General features: G+C 52.1%; 1 protein-coding gene across 1 annotated transcript in view; it reads right to left on the bottom strand.

The window, feature by feature from the left end:
* Nucleotides 1-13,735, bottom strand: part of ACAN (aggrecan) — a 39,769-nt gene extending 26,034 nt beyond the window's left edge. Inside the window, 8 exon segments of the mRNA XM_047797470.1 lie at nucleotides 865-992; nucleotides 1,463-1,637; nucleotides 4,027-4,431; nucleotides 6,124-6,417; nucleotides 8,116-8,243; nucleotides 10,124-10,298; nucleotides 11,229-11,612; nucleotides 13,666-13,735. Coding sequence (XP_047653426.1) covers nucleotides 865-992; nucleotides 1,463-1,637; nucleotides 4,027-4,431; nucleotides 6,124-6,417; nucleotides 8,116-8,243; nucleotides 10,124-10,298; nucleotides 11,229-11,612; nucleotides 13,666-13,735 — 1,759 coding nt within the window.
* Nucleotides 13,736-16,993: the final 3,258 nt, after the last annotated feature.

The following is a 16,993-nucleotide window of genomic DNA, read 5'->3' as shown; positions in this document are numbered from 1 at the left end:
CTCCCCTAAATCACAGCACTTAATCACTGGGCACTGAATGCTGTGGACCTGCGGCCCCACCCCCACTCTCACCCCCACCCTGTGGGCCACTGTTGGGGGTTGGGTCCCAACATCCAGGACCCTACCCAGGTCCCTGTCTGACGTGGGGGATGAAAGTTCACATTTATTGAACACCTGCTTATCCCAGGCACTTGCCAGGCACATCTCATTTTAATACTCAAAAGAGTCTCTGCTATGAGCATAAATCAGCCCCATTTGACATGAGGAAATTGAGGCCTAGACAGGTAAAGTAACTTGTCCATGTCCCACACCAGTGAGTGGCAAGGGACATTCTTTCCAGAATATCTGCATGTCCAAAATTGGGTTCAGTGGAACAGTAATTTGAGGAGTTAATTGAAATGGAAAGAAATGACATAAATCCAAATAAATGGTCTGTGTTTAAATAAGCTTGGGCGACGTTTGGTTAAGCAGAGTCAAAGAGGTTTTTCTTAAACTGCAGGACTTCTCAGAGCCTTTGATTTGTTTGCGGGCATTGGGATTCTCTGTGAGGTAGATGGTGTTATTACACTTCTTGGTATAAGGAAATTGATTGATTTATCCACAGAATTCATTGCCTTTTAAAGAAACCAAAGCTCCCCTGCAAGGCTGGGAAATCCACATGGACCGTCTGGGAGGGACAGAAGGGGGCGGACCTGAGATAGAGGCTGGGAGGGCCTTCCTTCTTAAACTGGATCCTCACCCCCCCCCCCGCCGCTCCCTCCCAGGTGGGAAGAGGACTAGGCAGGTGGTACCTCCCCCTCCTCTGTGTCTCCCCATCAGCCCCCTGCCCATCCAGAGCCTGAAATGCGAGCATGTGGCCTGTACCCTCGAGTCTGTCCACGTAGCAGTAGACATCATAGGTTTCTGATGGTGGCCGCACGCCGTAGGTCCTGACCCCCGGGGTGCTGTCCTTGTCACCCACACACGGGGTCCGGGGGCTCACAATGGGGTATCTGCAAGCAGACAGGAGGGGCAGGTGAAGGCCTGCTCTGGGGGCTGGGGGACACAGGGCCCCAGGGTGATGCTGGCAGGTCCCTCGGGGACCCCGGCAAAGGTGTCATCTACTGGCCAGTGGGATTCAAACCAGGAAGGGGAGGGGTCTCGGGGCCCTTGGAAGATGCCTGGATTTGGAAGAAAATTCCCACTTCAGAGATTTTTCTAGCTGGAGGGGACTGGGGGGGCTGGGTGAGAGCTCTTTCACTATGTCTCTTGAGGCAAAATGACCAAGGACTTAATGTCACCAGGGGCCCACCTCCACCCTCTCAGAATATGCCTTGGTTCTGGGGGAGAAATTACAGGGGTAGCCATGAGCTATTTGTTAATGAACCCATGGTGTGGCGGGTCCCCCATCTGCGCTGGGCCATAGGCTCTGCCTTCTCATGGCAGGGTTTGGGCTGGGAGGGGTGCCCCGCTTATCTGTCACCTGACAGTCTGGTCCTGCAGCCAGCCGGCGTCACACTGCTCGTAGCCTGCTTCATAGGCGGCCTGGAGCTGCTCAGGCGAGGCGATGACAGCCCCAGTGCGCAGGCAGGCCTGCTGTGCCTCCTCGAAAGTCAGTGAGTAGCGGGAGGAGCCCGGGCGGTAATGGAACACAACCCCTGGGTAGGGAGGAGAAGGGAGAAGGAGAGACGGGCCAGGCTCAGGGCATGGATGGGGCACCACAGTGCTAGTGCCCATGGTGCCTGGCTCTCAAGCCTCTGTGGGCATGGAGGGAGCCCTGGTTCCTTGAGGAATGACCTCTCTTTATCCACTCCTTCTTTTCCTACTCCTGATCCTATTCCTAGCTGAGTTGTTGCTCTCTGCTTGTTCAAACTGCTCCTGAAATCCATCTACCTGAGAGAGCCTTCTAGGACTCTTCTGCCAGGCTTGTCCCCAAAACTCCTTTCTGGGCTCTTCACTCCCAGGCTGCTCATTTGTCCCCTTACTCTTTTCTTTTCTTTTCTTTTCTTTTGCTTTTTAGGGCCACACCTGCGGCACATGGAAGTTCTCAGGCTAGGGGTCAAATCAGAGCTGTAGCTGCCCGCCTATGCCACAACGATTCGGGATCCAAGCCATGTCTGTGACCTACATCACAGCTCACGGCAGTGCCAGATCACTGACCCACTGAGCGAGGCCAGGGATCAAACCCATGTCCTCATGGATACTAGTTGGGTTTGTTACCGCTGACCCACAACGGGAACTCCTGTCCCTTTACTCTTTAAAACAAATGCATTTTTTTTCTTATCCTAAAAAGAGTAAACAATCATGACAGAGCATTTGGAAAATACAGAGAAGGATAAGAAAAAATCAAAGTGTCACCAGTGTTTCTTCCATCTGGCCCAGGGTCCTGGGTTCAGAGGGTAGGTGGTCCTCCTGACAGTGGCTGCAAGAGTTTGTGTACACTGGGTGTATTTCTGGGGAGTAGGCGCATAGATTTGCCAAATTTCCAAAGAGGTTGGGGTCCACACAGCCTGTCGTGGGGCCCCTACCCACTCTGCCTCTCCATTGCGTTCAGCTGGATACACATCTGCTTTTAACACTTCCCTGTGTGACCAGCTATGTCCCTATGTCACAGCTAGGGATTCCCCATCTGAGTCTGTCCCAAATTCTTTGTCCCGTCCTTTGTTAGATATTCATCTGTCCATCGGTACCTTCCCTTGTGGCGGCCACATGGACAGAGGGAGGGTCTCTCTGGCCCTAGGCCAACCCTGGGACCCAGCTGTCTTTGGTGTTATCCCCACAGTTCTCAACAATTCTTCCTGCTCAACATACTGTATTGATCTGGGCAATTCAGGTTGAAATTCAGCCACCTGCTGGCTTCCTGGGGGAGACGGTGGATGGCAGTAGCCACTTGCACCTCCCCCAGCAGGGGACATCACCAAGGCCCTTAGGGAGACCACCCCAATATGTCCTTTTCTCCCTGGACTTCAGTTTGCCGACCCGCTGAGCTCTGTGGGATGTGACATCCTGATTATCCAGACATTTATGAAGCACTGGAAACACCCTCATCTCAGGACAGGGCTGGCTTCCGGCTTTTCTAGAAAGGGCCATACAGAACACATTTTAGGCTTGGTGGGCCCAAAGGGTTCTGCACAACTGCTTGATCCCACCATGAGAGCCCTCAGGGGCCATAGACAACATGTTGCTATATGGATGTTGCTTTGTTCCAATCAAATTTGTGGACATTTAAAAAAAATTTGAATTCTCCATAATTTTCATTATATATCACAAAATAGCATTCTTCTTCTTTTTTTAAAAAATCATTTCTTGGGCTGCTCCCGCGGCATAGGGAGGTTCCCAGGCTAGGGGTCTAATCGGAGCTGTAGCCACCGGCCTACGCCAGAGCCACAGCAACGCAGGATCTGAGCTGCATCTGCGACCTACACCACAGTTCGCGGCAATGCCGGATCCTTAACCCACTGAGCAAGGCCAGGGATCGAACCCGCAAACTCATGGTTCCTAGTCGGATTCGTTAACCACTGAGCCATGATGGGAACTCCAATATCATTCTTCTTTAGATTTTTCCCCTCCACTGTGTAAAAAGGTTCTTAATTCTTAGTTCAAAGGCCACAGAAAAACAGAGGATGGATTGGATTTGGTTCAAGGGCCTCATTTTACTGACCTCTGTCCTGGAGGGTCAGTGCCGTGAGGGGCCCAGTGCAGCCTCTATTCTGGGAAGTGCCTGGTGGGGTGAGGAGGGTCCCTGGACCACAGGGACCCTGCTCTCCGCAGCACTCTACCTCTATCTGTCGATATAGACACTGGTTTCCACCCACGACTTCCTTTGAAGGAAATGCTTTGTGACAAAAGAGCCACACACACAGACACAAAGGGTGTGTATGTCACTGGTCTGGCCCATTGCCCTTGTTTCACGAGAGAGGAGTGCCAAGTCTGACAGGAAGGAGGCTTGTCCCCAGGTCCCAGGTCACGTGGGAAGTACTGAAGACCACCCAGGCCAGGCTCTTTCCACCTGCCCCCTATGCGGCCCCCGGAGAGGTGGGCGCTTACCTCCTGGAAGTCGTGGCTGGCCAGGGAACTCAGTCGCACCAGGGGCCATGGTCACCTGCACGACGAGGTCCTCGCTGGTGAAGGCCGTCGGGGCCCCCAGGCCTGGTGTGGACTCCTCGGGAAAAGCCCAGGGTCTGGTGGCCTCACTGGTCCTGTTCTCGGCCTCAGGGAAGGCGGTGGCCCCTGTGCCAGGGGCAAATGTAAAGGGCTCCTCAGCCTCGGGGGCAGTGGGGGAGAATTCGAAGATGGGTTTCACCGTGAGGATCACGGTGCCTCGGGCTTCACCCTCGGTGATGTTTCGGGGCAGGGGCAGCTCCACGTCAGGCCAGGTCACTGTCTGGATGGTGATGTCCTCTTCACCACCCACCTCAAAGAAGTTCTCGGGGATGTCCACAAAGTCTTCACCTGGGGCAGGAGGCAGAGACAGGCATTAGCGCTCATCCCGGTGTTGGCTTAGGGCAGACGGACATCAGATCACCTCCTCCCCTGCTACGGGAGGAGAGCACCGACTGTGTGCCTGGCACCTGGCCAGGCCCATTTCAGAGGTCCTCAACGATTTGACGCTTCAGTAGAGGGCTGCCCAGGGTTTCCAGACTGTAAAAGAACGCAGTCACCACAGCATGAGCAATTGATCAATCAGCTCACTGCTTGTAAAACCATCCTGCTCCAACATCCCTTCCTGATCAACGCCAGCTGCCTCCTTAACTATTTTCTGAGCACCTTGGGAACCATCTGATGTTGGAACTAGCCAACGGGACAGTGTAAATCAGGTTCACAAAGAAAGCGACAAATCTCTCCAAAGATGCAGGAGCTGGATGAAAGTGCCCTGAGAGGACGGCCCATCTCAGTCATGAACAAATGAGGGTCTGGCAGAAGTGAGCCACTCAGTAATTAATAAAGAGAGCAAGCACAGGGTTGCTACAACTTCAATCAGGGTGGTTGGGAATAGTGATATGTTAAGGGAAGCTTTGCGGGGGAATCCTAATAATTTTTGCAAAAACAACCCTTTTTGTGAAATATCAGGATGTGGCAGTTAAACATGAAATGAGCTATGTCACCGTGCTAGCACCAATTTTGTCATAAGACTCATGCAACTCCATGTTATTCACAGTTCTTTCCCTCCAAGAATTAGCACTGAATTGCAATTATAAAATAGACTGTGCAAAATATAAGATAAAAATGTTATGGATGGAACTAGAGATTCTCATACTAAGTGAAATAAAGTCAGAAAGAGAAAGACACATACCATATGATATCACTTGTATCTGGAATCTAATTTTTGGCACAAATGAACCTATCTACAGAATAGAAACAAACTCATGGACTTGGAGAACAGACCTATGGTTGCCAAGGGGGAGGGGGAGGGAGTGGGAGGGACTGGGAATTTGGGGTTACAAACTATTGCATTTGGGTGGATAAGCAATGAGGTCCTGCTGTATAGCACAGGGAACTTCCAATCACTTGTGATGGAAGATTTTATGAGAAAAAGAATGTATATGTATATATATGACTGGGTCACTTTGCTATATAGCAGCAATTGACAGAACATTGTATATCAACTATAATGAAGAAATTAAAAAAAGTTTTAGACTAAACTTTCAATATAAAGTCATGGTCAGAACCAATTTCCCACTCTTTAGTAACGTCTTGGCTCTCCTTTCAAAGCACATTAAATTTAAAAGGGCAGCTCACAGCACCCTCCCATGGGGCATAGTTTCATGTCAGGATCTGCCATCTGGGACCACCATCCTTCCCCTTAGACATACGAGGAAAGTGAAGCTCCAGGCCTTGCCTTTGCCATGGCCACACAGTAGCAAGGGGCAGAGATGTGGTTCGAACTTCAGAAAACAGACTCTAAACTGCATGCGTTCCCCCTGCTCTGGGCTGATGATAAGGCTGGTTATGCTGCAGCCTTCCGTGATTCTACCTCAGCTCTTCTGGGAACCAGTGAACTTTGGAGGTTATTGTGACATGGGGTTCAGGTATCCAGTGGCCTCTTGGAGGGGGTCCAAATGAACCCCCCTATTCCAGGATCTCTCCCTCGGGGCCCCAGTTTTGGTGGTGCGATCCCCCTTCTGGCATCCAGCCCAACCCCACCTGTGTAGCAGATGGCGTCGTAGCGGGATGAAGGATCTGGGTAGCCCGTCTGGTTGGCGTGCAGGTAGACGGTCCTCACGCCCAGGAGGTTGCCCCCGCAGTTGGGCCGGGCCTTGGAGATGGGGTAGCGCACGCTGCGGTCAGCCAGCCAGCCGGCGCTGCACATGTCCATGCCGCCCTGCCAGGCCAGGTAGAGCTGGCCCGTGGTGGCCAGCCGGGCGCCCAGCCGCCGGCACTCGTTGGCTGCCTCCTGGAAGGTGAACTTCTCTGGGGATGTTGCGTAAAAGACCTCACCTGTGAAAGACACCGTCGCCAGGGTGAGGACCACCCTCCCTCCCCTGCGGCTTGGACCCCACGTCCCCAGGGAGATCCATGCAGCTCCTTGGCTTTGGCCTCTAACGTTTCAAAGCCTGGGTCCCAGATGTCTCTATCTCAGGTCCTGCCCTCTACTTCCAGGGTGACATCGGTTTCCTGAAAAAGCGAGAACAACAAAGAGGCCACCAAAACGGCAAAGAGATGAGGCAAGTGTGGGAAATGTGAGGCCCAGGACCAAATTCCTGCTGCAAAGCATCTTCGCCGGCACTTTGTGGTGGAACTTCCAGCCACCGGGGCCTCTTTCCCATCAGTCAAGCACTGCCCACTTGAGCAGTCCTTAAAAAAATCCAAATTCTGATGGGAAAAACAGGCAGTAGCCTTTGACTCTCAAGACTGTGATCCCAAACTGGGGTCTCTATTGTCCATAAAAGCAAAAGGACTGTGGGGCTTTTTTTTTTTTTATTTTTTTTAATGGCCACACTCGTGGCACATGGGAGTTCCTGGGCTAGGGGTTGAATGGAGCTGTAGCTGCCAGTCTATGCCACAGCCACGGCAATGCCAGATCCGAGCCGCGTCTGTGACCTACACCACAGCTCATGCCAACGTCGGATCCTTAACCCACTGAGCGAGGCCGGGGATTGAATCCGCATCCTCATGGATCCTAGTCAGGTTCTTAACCCCCGAGCCACAATGGGAACTCCCAGCCCTTTTGACTGTTCCTGAAAACCTAACAAGGGCGTGTGGGTAGGGACCAGGTGCTAGGCTTCTGGGGGTAGTCCTGGTGGTCCCTGCTCAGGAGCAGCTCTGGTTGGCCATCATAAGTGTCTTTGATTAGTCCAAGTGGGGACACAAATATTTGTTACTTAATAAAGTGACTTGGGCCCTGGAGTGAGACTAAGGGGAGGGACCATGGTGGTGAGAGAGCTGGGGATGGTCCTGCCCCACAGTGAGCCAGGCTGTGGGCTCCTTTTTGGTCTGGGGGCAGCTGTGAGCTGGGGGTGGGGGTGAGGTGACAGAGCCTGGAATGTCCAAAGGGGCGAGTGAGTGCAGATGGGGGAAGGGGTGGCATTCATTTGCCTGGGTAACTTGTGCAGCTCTGTGACAAAATTAGTGCCCTTTACAAACCAGAGAGAGATGGCTGCAGGTTCCTACCTGCTGCCCCCAGCGCTCTCCAGAACCAGCCCTGTGGGATGGCCTGGATGGGTAGGGGGCTGGCAGCAGGGAAGCGGAGAGACGGTGGCCGGGAGGCCAGCTCTCCTGGGGACTATGCTTCTGATGGGCCCACCACGGAATGGACTGGGGCAGGGGTCCTTTGTGGGGGGTGCTGAGGCTGGGCTGGGCTGTGATGGTGCAATGGCACTGGAGGATGGTGATGGATGGGTTAGGCAGCAGGGGTCCTGGCTGGGAGGGGCTGTCCCAGGTGAGAGGCCAGTGACAAGTATTCTCGGGCCCCGTGGTGGCTGGATTTGCAGGTACACTGAGGCCTTCTCTAAAGCAGAGAGCCAGGGAGCCAGACCCTCCTCCCTCCCCCTCCCCCACCCAGGCCGGGCACCCCGAAGCAGGCTGAAGGGTGTGGTGCCCTGGGTTAGTGCCCCGCCACAGCGGAGGCCCACATGATCCCTGAGAGGACTAAGGGGACGGGCAGGGGGCTCGAGGAAGGGGAGCAGGCGGCCTCACCCTCCATCTCCTCCGCGAAGCAGTACACGTCGTAGGTCTCATTGGTGTCACGGATGCCGTAGGTTCTCACGCCGGGAAATTCATCCTTGTCCCCATAGCAACCTTCCCTTGGAGTGTGGATGGGGTACCTGCCAGGAATCCAAAGTAGGGGCGTCACACTCCGGGGACAGAGGGGGCCGGTGACCTGTGCCCTTGTATCATCCTCGTCCCTTGCGAGAGGAAGCAGAGACTTACTGATGCATTTGCCAAGATCTGCCCTAGCTCGGTGGGCTGCTTATGTTCATGGTTTTCCTCCCAGCTTTACTGAGATACATGTTTTCACCACTTTGGTGCTGAAAAGGCAGCCCCTGGACTGAATATTTATTGGTGCCAAACATGTTCTGTCACCAGCTTTTTGCAAACCTTTCCTGCGAAAGGCCAGAGAGTAAGTATTTTAGGTCTTGCAGGCCCTAGGGTCTCCACTGTGACCATTCAAACTTGCCATTGTTGTGCCAAGCCACCATGGACAATAAAGAAAAGACCAAATGTGGCTATGTTCCCATAAAACTTTATTTACAGAGATACGGGGTAGATTGAACTTGACCCATGGGGCATAGTTTGCTGACCCCTGCTTGGTATCGTTTGAGTCTCACACCAACCTAATGAGGCAGGTGCTATAACAACTCTATTTTAACTTGGAGGAAACGAGGCCCCAGAGACATTAAACAATGTATTCATGGTCACATAGCTTCCAAGGGTCAGAGCTGGGGTTTGAGCCCAGCTCTCTCTTGCTTTCTTTCTCTTTTCTTTCTTTCTTTCTTTCTTTTTTTTTTTCTCTTGCTTTTTAGGGCCGCACCCTGGGCATATGGAGGTTCCCAGGCTAGGGATTGAATTGGAGCTATAGCCGCTGGCCTACACCACAGCCACAGCAATGCCAGATATGAGCTGCCTCTGTGACCTACACCACAGCTCACGGCAATGTCGGATCCTTAACCCACTGAGCGAGGCCAGGGATCAAACTTGTGTCCTCATGGATGCTAGTCGGGTTCATTAACCACTGAGCCACGACGGGAACTCCTCATCTTGCATTTAAAAAAAAAAAAAAAAAGGTTAATGGGTTTTGTGTCCTAAGATCTTTTGCCTATTCCAAGATTACAAAGATATGTCTCTTGTTCTTTCCGTGGCTTCCAGCTTTTGCATTCAGAGCTCTGGTCCACCCCAAATGAATTGTCTCCTCTTGCTTTTACAGACTCGCTCACACAGTTGTGGTCCCTTGAAGACAGGGCTTTGAATCTTTTGCTGGGCAACGCATCCCTCAGCAGCTTTGTTCAGGGAAAAACGTGCCAAGAGGCTTAATTGATGGATGTCTTGCCTTACTAAAAACAAGCAGCATGTAAACCGGTTTACCAAAACATATAGGGAGTTCCCATTGTGGCGCATCGAAAACAAACCCGACCAGTGTCCATGAGGAAATGGGTTCCATCCCGGGCCTCGCTCAGTGGGTCGGGGACCTGGCATTGCCGTGAGCTGTGGTGTAGGTCGAGGATGTGGCTCAGATCCTGTGTTGCTGTGGCTGTGGTATAGGCCAGCAGCTGCAGCTCGGATTCAAGCCCTAGCCTGGGAACTTCCATATGCCTCGGGTGCAGCCCTAAAAAGAAAAAAAGAAAAAAACAAAAAAAACCAACCAACCAATCAACCAAAAAAACCTCTAAAAACCAAAAATGTATAAACGCCAAAGTTGACAAAAGAGGTAAGTGAAATGGTGGCAAAGGGAAAAGTGAGTAGGAAGCAGAAAGACATGTCATCTGTGCGGAGAAAATGGTCACATGGGGGGGATGTCGCTAGTGGTCACTCCCCTGACCACAGGATGGAAGACCAAGGATTTGGGACAGGTCATCGGGTGCCTGACCTAGAACCGGCCAAGGCACTGCTGCAGCCCCAGCCTAGGCTGGCCAAGGTGTTGTGCCAGCACTGGCTCAGGGCTGGTCCTTGTTCCAGCCCACCCCCACCCTCCTTGGCTGGGGCTCACCTGACAGTCTGGTCGGCCAGCCAGCCGGCGTCACACTGGTGGAAGCCGTCCTCATAGGCGGCCTGCAGCTGCTCTGGTGTGGCGATGATGGCGCTATTCTGCAGGCAGGCCCGCTGTGCCCTGTCGAAGTCCAGGGTGTAGCGTGTAGAGATGGCTCTGTAATGGAACACGATGCCTGCAAGAGACGGGAGGGCGAGAGAGCAGGTCCGGCACAGCCTCCCATCATTGAGGCCCTCGCAGGATCATGACCAGAGTCAAGGGGACCTTAAGGACAGCCAGGTGGACCTCTCGCTGATGAGTGGATCCCTGCTCCGCATTTGCATGTGGTCCTTCTGCCTTTGCTGGAACATCTCCAGGAACAGGGAACTCACTACCTCCCAAGGCACTTTCTTGGGATACCTGTGATAATTCTGATCATCGGAAAGTTCCTTCACTTGAACTAAAATATGCTTCCTTATAATGTTTTCTTGTCCTTCCAGGACCCCATATTTGCTTTGCAGAAAGAGGCATTTACTGTTCCCTGTACCCTCAGCCCAGGGCCTTTCTAGTGGGAATCCTGTTTAGGACACAGGCAGGGAATGAAACGTCTCTGGTGGAGCCTTTCAACAGGAAAAATTTGGGCTCTCTGAGGTTCTGAAACCAACCAAGGACACAATCCTTGGTCCCTCAAGGGTAAGGTAACCAGGGAGTTCTCATCCCTTTCTTTGGCTTCTGGAAGTGGAGGTGGGCAGAGGGACAAGCCACCTGCATGGAGAGTCAGGAGACGGCTCAGGCTCACTTTCAAGGAAATGTCAAGCAAGTCGCTCCACCTCAGTTTGCTTGTCTGTAAAATGGGGAGGGTCACAAGGCCCATCTCATCCCAGGAGTGCCTCAAGTACAGACTGTCATGTGGCTGTGGCTGGGGAGTATTCAGTTCCCTCAAAGTCCAGAGAAAGTGACATTACCAGTTCCGCGTTACAGAGGAAGCAACTGAAGTTAAGTCATTTGACTGAGATGCAAACCATTCGGGGGGTTGGGGCGGAGCTGGAACGTGGAAGCCAGCCAGTGGGGATGCCGTTCTGGTTCTTTCCACAGGTGAAGCAGGGTCCCTGCGGGAGGTGCTCACCTTTGACCACGACCTCCAGGGTGGCCTCGCTGTCCTCGATGCCGTGCATCACCTCGCAGCGATAGATCCCAGAGTCATTGGAGCGCAGGTTCTGGATTTCCAGGGTGGCGTCGCTGGGGATGGCCGGGTAGTTGGGCAGTGTGACCCTGTCCTGGTAGGCACTGTTGACACGCACCTGCCCTTCCGTGGCCACCAGGAGCACCACCTCCTTCTCCTTGGAAACGCGGCTCCACTTGATTCTCGGGGCGAGGGGGGCGGTGGAGGGGGCGGTGGTCACGGGGTGCATGGGGTCGATGAAGTAGCAGGGGATGGTGAGGGAGCCCCCCAGGAGGACCCGCAGCGGGGACGGTTGGGGGATGCTGACACTCAGCGAGTTGTCAGGCTCTGTGAGGGAGAGACGTGTGGGAGACAGACCTGTTAGTGCCCAGACAGGCCCACCCAGCCTCCCCGTCAGTCCTTCCGAAAGTGACGAGGCCCCATGAGCATGTTTGTGTCCATGCTGAGGGAAGCTCCTGTGCTACATGGAATTCCCTTTCCAGAGCAGTTTCCTTAAGATCCCTGGTCTCTTGGCCTCAAGACAGGAACTGCGGAGACAGAAGGGGATGCAGAGGAGGGCAGGTGGAGCTTCAGAGGTGGGACCACCTCTCTGTTTCTCAAACTAGGACTGAAAAGTCAGCCAAGGGCTGAAAAGTCATAGGATCAAGAGGATCTGTCTTTCTGGAAGGATGGCAAAAAAATATTTGGGGTTATCAAAAATTACTAGGGGGAAGAAAAAAAAATACACACACCTTTTAAAGCTCAGATACAAAAATGTCAAAGGTGGGAGTTCCCACTGTGGCTCAACAGAAATGAACCAGACTAGTATCATCCATAAGGATGCGGGTGTGATCCTTGGCCTGGCTCAGTGGGGTAAGGATCTGGTGTTGCCATGAGCTGCAGTGTAAGTCACAGACACGGCTTGGATCCTGCGTGGCTGTGGCTGTGGGGTAGGCCAGCAGCTGCAACTTGGATTCAAGTCCTAGCCTGGAAACTTCCATATGCTGCAGGTGTGGCCCTTAAAAAAAAAAAAAAAAAAAAAAAAAGCTGTCAAAGCTGTGTCCCACTCAAGAAGGTCTGTTTCTGGCTCTATCCAGATCTTGCAGAAGGACAAGTCATTCTCTTCTGCTGGTGGGGGAATCAGGAATCTGGCTGGAGAAGCATCCGAGAAGATCAGACATTTAAATCAGCAAAGAGTCAGTCCGTCGGAGGGTGGGGTTGGGATATGATTAGATTCCAGGAAGAATCATGCAGACTATTGATAGGGAAGCTGGAGAATGTTTGCCAACCCTATCAGAAGGCAAAAACCTTCCTGGAATGGGAAAGAAAGAGCCTTTGAAAAAAAGAGCAGCATTCATGGAGAGTCATACACTTATTGAAGCTTTTTTTCTTTTTTTTTTTTTCCCCAGGAGAGGTTGCTGGCTGAAAATAAAAATGTTTCAGATATTTGTGGGTGGTAGATACACAGCATGGCAGAGAAGGGGGGACCAGCAATGCTGGGGGTCCAGCCCTAACCTTTAGATGTGCTGGGCTGGCACCACCAGGCCCTTTCACAGAGATCTCCCTCTGATGGTCAGTCCTAGCACACACACAGCGTGGTTTTAGGGACGGCGGTTCTCCAGAGACAGCTGACAGTGACAGCAGTGCCCGGCTCTGCTGTTTTTAAAGCTTTCAACCAACTCTCGTGAATGGACTGGCCTGTGGGCAACAAGCTCCCGGGAACAGCCCAGAGCAAGCGTACAAATGGAGACCCAAAGACCTTATGTCTAAATATTTAAAAGTTATAAACCAAGCCAACGGCGTGTTAAATAAAATATGTTCTATCTTCTTGTTTGACAACGATACCTTTCAAAATGAAAAGCCTGATTCAAATGTAGAATTCTTGGATTCCCGAGCGTTTTGCATGGGGATGTGGTGACCAAGTCGGACCAGAGGGAATCAGGGCCCCTTTTCTTCCCATCGTGGCTCTGCTCTGTGAGGTGTCTGTGTTTATCCCAGGCCTCTCATCCCAGCCCTGTCCACGCTCAAACAGCCGCCACTTTACCACACCCTCAGGCCTAAGGGCAGCCCACCCCAGAGACGTGGTCCTTCCAAGAGAGGATGGACCCAGAGGAGAGACCCATGCAGCCCTGGGAGTCACTTGAGTCCAACTGGACAGAGAATTCTGGACATTCTGGGTACTCAGAGGGAGCACAGATCTGCGTGAACACCTCTCACTGGCCCTATGGATTCCTCATCCTTTCGGGAGCATGGAGGGGCAGGAGGATCAGAAGGGACTCCTCCCAAGGGATGGCAAACCAGAGCACACCAGGACCAGCAGTGCCAGGTTTGGCCCCCGGGCCCCAGAGTCCAGTCCTCGGTGCCTGCTGGGTAAAGGACACACGTCGGGGAATGTCCTTACCAGAAACTTCTACTGAGATGGCTGCAGCGATGACCCTCAGAGTCACAAACACCAAGAGTAAAGTGGTCATAGTTCACCTGGGAGAGAAGAGGCAGACGTGTTATTTGGAGGTTCAGAGACGGTGAGGTTGAGGTCACAGGTCACATAACAAGTGTGATCAACTCCATGCTCCCCTGGATCTGAAATCAGATCAAACTGAGAAAGAGACAAGAAGATATTGAGAGATATCTTCCTCAAGAAGCCCCTCCTCAGAGTTCCCATTGTGGCTCAGCGGTAATGAACCCGACTAGTACCCATGAGAATGTGGATTCTATTCTGGCCTTGCTCAGTGGGTTAAGGATCTGGTGTTGCCGTGAGTTGTGGTGTAGGTCAAAGATGGGTCTTGGATCCTGCATTGCTGTGGCTGTGGTGTAGGCTGCAGCTGCCCCTCTGATTTGAATCCTAGCCTGGGAACTTCCATATGCTGTAGGTGTGGCCCTAAAAAGCAAAAAAAAAAAAAAAAAAAAAAAAGAAAAAAAAGAAGCCCTTCCTCACAAAACCTTCATGGATTTCTCAGTCTAGTGATAGGTGTCAAGCTGGAAACCTCTTCCTACCTTTTCCAGGGAACCCCTCACCTGACCAGCAAAGACTCATCCTTAGGGATATCTGCAATGGTTTGATTTTGTGTGTCAACTTGATTGGGCCAAGGTGTGCTCAAATATGTGGTCAAATGTTATTCTGGGTGTGTCTGTGAGGGTGTCTGGGACAAGATTAACACTGAAATTGGGAGACTGAACATAGCAGATTGCTCTGCTAAGGTGGGTGGGCCTCACCCAATCAGTTGAAGGCCAGAGTATTACAAAAAGGCTAAACTTTTCTCAAATAAGAGATAATTCAGGAGTTCCCATCGTGAAGCAGCAGAAACCAACCCGACTAGTATCCATGAGGATACGGGTTCAGATCCCTGGCCTCACTCAGTGGGTTAAGGATTGGGCGTTGCCGTGAGCTGTGGTGTAGACTGACAGCTGTAGCTCCCATTTGCTCTCTAGCCTGGGAACTTCCATATGCTGTGGGTGTGGCCCTAATAAGAAAACAAGCAAAAAAAAAAAAAAAAAAAGAAGAAGAAGAAAGAAAAAAGAGAGATGATTCTTCTGTCTGATGACCTTCAAACTGCCTTTAGACTTGAACTGAAGGATTGGTTCTTCTGGGTCTCAAGCCTTCAGACTCAGGCTGGAACCATACCCTGCCTCTCCTGGGTCTCTAGCTTACAATCATGTGAGCCGGTTCCTTATACTAAATTTCTTTCCGCATTTACATGCACATTCAGTGGTTCTATTACTCTGGAGAACCCTGACTAATGTAATAGTCCGTCCAGCTCGGAAAAGTGACACAAGTTCCCCAAGCTCCCTGATAAAATATGGACCTGCCACCAACTCCAAATGCAGGAATCTTGTGTGTGTTGGAATGGAGAATGCTGTGAGGTTTGCCAAACAATTTAGGGGCCTGACTTAAGTCAAGGAAAGATGCTTATCCAGGGAGCTGTGAGATAGACAAATAATGTGGGACAGAAACAAGAGCCCAGGACCTCTGCAGCCCTCATGCTGGCCTGAACATTAACTTCATGTGAATTAGAGAAAGAAGTTTTCCTTATTGGCGTCTGCTCGAAAAGTGCTAGGCTAAGTATACTAATCTGTGGAGTTCCCGTCGTGGCGCAGTGGAAACAAATCTGACTAGGAACCATGAGGTTCTGGGTTCGATCCCTGACCTCATTCAGTGGGTTAAGGAGCCGGCATTGCCGTGAGCTGTGGCGTAGGTTGCAGGCGCGGCTCGGATCTGGCATTTCTGTGGCTGTGATGTAGGCTGGCAGCTGTAGCTCCGATTTGACCCCTAGCCTGAGAACCTCCATATGCCGTGGGTGCGGCCCTGGAAAAGACAAAAAGCCAAAAAGAAAAATACATAGGTATACTTATCTGTGACAATGCCAGGTAAAGGACATCACCTACACAATTGGGACCCTTACTCCAAGTGGGCTAGTGCACGTAGGCTCCAAAAAAGAAGAACCCATTGGAATTTACAGGAGATAAACCGGAGCGGAGGTTCTCGGTCTTGGCTGCACATTGAAGTTACCTAGGCTTCAGCCTGGATTCCAGGTGCTTTAACAGCTCCCGAGATGGTTCTAATGTGCAGCCAAGACAGGATCTCACTGGCTCGAGGGTGTGCAGGTCATCCTGCAGACACCTGTGACTTGTGCCCCATGACACATGCCTGAGGATGTTTACTGAGTTGCTGTGTTGATAGACCTGCTCTGGAGCCTTTCTTGGCCTCCTCCCAGCCTGTGAGCCTTTAGTCTTGGTTTAAGAACTGTTTGCACCACAGATGCACCAAAGGCTGGAGGGAGGAAGCCTGCGACTAAAGACAAGAAGAGAGCTTGGAGAAGTTCCCGCTATGGCTCAGTGGGAATAAATCTGACTAGCATCCATGAGGATGCAGGTTCGATCCCCGGCCTCACTCAGTGGGTTAAGGATCTGGTGTTGCCGTGAGCTGTGGTGTAGGTCACAGACAGGGCTTGGATCCCAACTTGTTCTGGCTGTGGTGTAGGCCGGCAGCTGCGGTTCTGATTCGACCCCTAACCTGGGAACCTCCATATGCCAAGGGTGTGGCCCTAAAAAGACAAAAACAAAAAACAAAAAACACAAAAAAAAACCCAGAACAAAACCCAACAAAAAACCCCAACCCGACCGACCTGACCTTGACTCTGTCAGTGTCGGGCAGCCCAGCAGGCATCGCTGTTGGCTCAGTGACCATCGCTGGGGCTGGATGGCACAGAGGCTGAGGGGGGCTCCCTCAGTTCCCATCCCAAGAATGTGTGTGGGTGGGAGGGGCAGGGTCCACAACCCTGAGGACACTTCGGGTGACCCCAGTTTGTTCTCTGAGTGATCTTTGCACAGCTAAGCTCCATTCCCTCCACTTCTGGATGGAATAAAGGGCTGCCTGGGTGGGCCCTGCTGGGGCCCAGATATGGACGTGGAGGCTCAGGACACACAGGAAGCCTGGAAAATCCCAAAGACCTAAGAAGCAGCCCTTTGCTTTTCCTGAGATGCTGCTTTCCAAAAAAATAAAGTAAATAATAAAACCACCTCTGGAGCGCCAGCTGCTGGCGTGTGAGGGGCCTCTGAGCTGTGGCTCTTTTTCAGGCCCAGTGTGACCAGAAAATGGTCCCCTGGAGGCTAAAGGGTCAAGGGTCCCCTCCACTGCGGGGAGGGGGCTGGACTCACGGGCGGCTCCCTTCCCAGAGCCTCAGGGAAATTGTGTCCAGACACAAGGCTGGCCTGTTCTTCTCCCCTCAGAA

The sequence above is a fragment of the Phacochoerus africanus genome, chromosome 9, assembly GCF_016906955.1.
Source record: "Phacochoerus africanus isolate WHEZ1 chromosome 9, ROS_Pafr_v1, whole genome shotgun sequence".
Classification (NCBI taxonomy): Eukaryota; Metazoa; Chordata; class Mammalia; order Artiodactyla; family Suidae; genus Phacochoerus; species Phacochoerus africanus.
Note: the sequence above shows the minus strand (reverse complement) of the source record. Positions and strands in the feature narration are given on the sequence as shown.